General features: G+C 45.4%; 1 protein-coding gene across 1 annotated transcript; it reads right to left on the bottom strand.

Annotated features, from left to right (window-relative positions):
* Positions 1-470: 470 nt before the first annotated feature.
* LOC102770243 (olfactory receptor 7E24-like) lies at positions 471-1361 on the bottom strand. The gene has a single exon (XM_006775931.1). The coding sequence runs from the start codon at positions 1359-1361 to the stop codon at positions 471-473; it is 891 nt and encodes a 296-aa protein (XP_006775994.1).
* Between the last annotated feature and the right edge of the window lie 1110 nt (positions 1362-2471).

Genomic DNA, 2471 nt, shown 5'->3' on the forward strand with positions numbered 1-2471 from the left:
ATAATTGGGAATCATGAATCCAGTTATCCTAAGAAAGTCCCAGTTGATAAATACTTATTCAAATGCAGTATTAATACCGTCCCATTAAAATTTCAACATACCTTTGTATGAATAAGACATTGAATAGTAACCTATTTTCTCAAAAATATGGCCAAAATCATGAATCAGGAAAAAATGGATAGAGAAAAATCATGGGGAAAGCATAAAAAGAATAAATAACAAGAAAGAGTGAGCTATGATTTTTTTTTAAGAATAGAAACAAGACTGCTTATGACCAAGAATCCTGGTTAATGCATAAGGAATGTAAGAGGGGTAGACTAAAGTATGATGCATAATCCTGAAGGGGTTATGACATAAACTGAGAGTCCAAAATAATCTCCCAATTGCATTACAGGAATTCTAAGAGGGAAAATTGTGTGAGCAGAATGCAGAGAGCCATATAGGTACCTATGAATTGTGTGACTGCAGATTCAGAATTTCTTGTTGCACATGTTTGATTTTACTGCTCTTTGCAGTCTATGAACCAAAAATGACAGCACAGGTAAAGAGATCAGACTATTCTTCTGATCATCCTCCATAGGGCACTCTTGATGTCCCTGTTCCTCAGGCTGTAGATGAAGGGGTTCAGCATGGGGGTGACCACAGTATACATCACTGAGGCCACCGCATCCTTCCTTGGGGAAGATGACAGGGTCACAAAAGAAATGATGGATTTCCACATCTGTACAGAAGTTAAGTTGTGACACCATCAAGTAGTGCAGCTGAGAGTCCAAAAGGCTGAAGAAATATGACAACAGGACCAACAACCCACAGAGGCGGGGGCTCATGATGACCAGGTAGTGTAGGGGCTGACAAATGGCCACCAACCGGTCATAGGCCAGCACAGCCAGGAGTAGACTTTCCAAACATGCAAAAAGAGAAAAAAAGGTAACCTGAGTTAGGCAGCCTGCATAGGTGATGGATTTGCTGTGTGTCTGCAGGTTCACCAGCATCTTGGGAACTGTCGTGGTGCTGAAACTGATGTCAGCCAAGGACAAATTGGAAAGGAAGAAGTACATAGGTGTGTGGAGGTGGGAGTCAGAGATGACAGCCAGGATCATGAGTAGGTTCCCGAGCATGGTCACCAGGTACATGGACAGGAACAGGCCAAACAGAAGAGGCTGCAGTTCTGGACGACCTGAGAGTCCCAGGAGGAGGAATTCAGAGTCAGCTGTCCCATTCTGTGGTTCTATACAGATAGGACACATTTTGAAAAAGAAGAGGGTGCTAAATAAATGAAACAAGTGTAGAGGCACCCATATTTTGGATTCAAGCAATTCACAAATAGTTACACTTGAGGACCATATAACCTCCTTGCTCATGTCTGAGTTGTTAACTCTTTTTAGAACTCTTTCCTTATTGATGTCTGGGCTATTCGTGTGTTTCTATATACACTTTAGAGTCACTGGGTCAAAGAATATTAGAGAAGAAAGGACATTTTGAGTAACAAATCCATGAGCAGTTCAAAATATCAGCCTTCAACTTTCGAAGGAAAAATATAGAATGAGATGTATTATTTTATTACACAAATACAATTCAAAGAAACTAAGAAGCAGTTGAAAGTACTTTATCTCATGCAAATGCAGTTTAAGAAGTTTCCTTAATTTGAAATATAGTCTAAAAAGAGCTTAACCCACATTAACTCTATTCTAACTTAAAATCTTCTTAATGAGATAGCATTTTTACATGGCAAATATCTTTAAGGATGTTCATCTTTATTTGGTTTTTGCCATCCATCTTTCATGGAGATAAGTGCTCACTCAAATGGGTGGGTTGTCTGGTAAACGTCCCTCAAATATAACTCATCTATACTAATAAAAGACTATGTGGTCACCATGCCCTCACACAGTGATGCCCTCATGCTGCAATGAGTGATCGCTAGGAGGCTCCGTGTGCAGTGGGTGTGCGTGGGTGGGCGAGGCTGCATGAGCTGCGAGGTGCATGTGAGTGGTCGGGGACTTGACACAGCGACCCGGCGGGAACTTGACCTGGAGATGCACTGGGGGAGCGAATGGCGGCTGTTGTGGCCCAGGGCTGGCCCAAGGCTGAAGCAAGCTTCAGATGGTGGCTGCCGCTGCAAGGTCCCGAGGCTCAGGCAACGAGGGCCGGCCAAGGCTCAGGCAAGCTGCAGTGTGTGTGAGGGCCGAGGCTCAGGCAGCCTTGCAGCCGGCAGTGGCAGCAGCAGAGACATAATGGGGCATCGCCTTCCCCTGATCGCCGGGTAGCCTCCCGCAGAGGGAGGCCAGAGGCAGCAGCAGCTAGGGGGTGATGCAGGCAGTGCCTTCCCCTGATCGTCCAGTTGCCTCCTACAGCGGGAGGCCAGATTGCAGCATAGGCCCACTCTCCATAGGAAGCGGGCCTAAGCTGTCAGTAGGACATCCCCTGAGGGTGCCTGCACTGTGAGAGGGGGCAGGCCAGGCTGAGGGATGCCC

This window comes from Myotis davidii, unplaced genomic scaffold (genome assembly GCF_000327345.1).
Source record: "Myotis davidii unplaced genomic scaffold, ASM32734v1 scaffold1989, whole genome shotgun sequence".
NCBI classification, from domain to species: Eukaryota; Metazoa; Chordata; class Mammalia; order Chiroptera; family Vespertilionidae; genus Myotis; species Myotis davidii.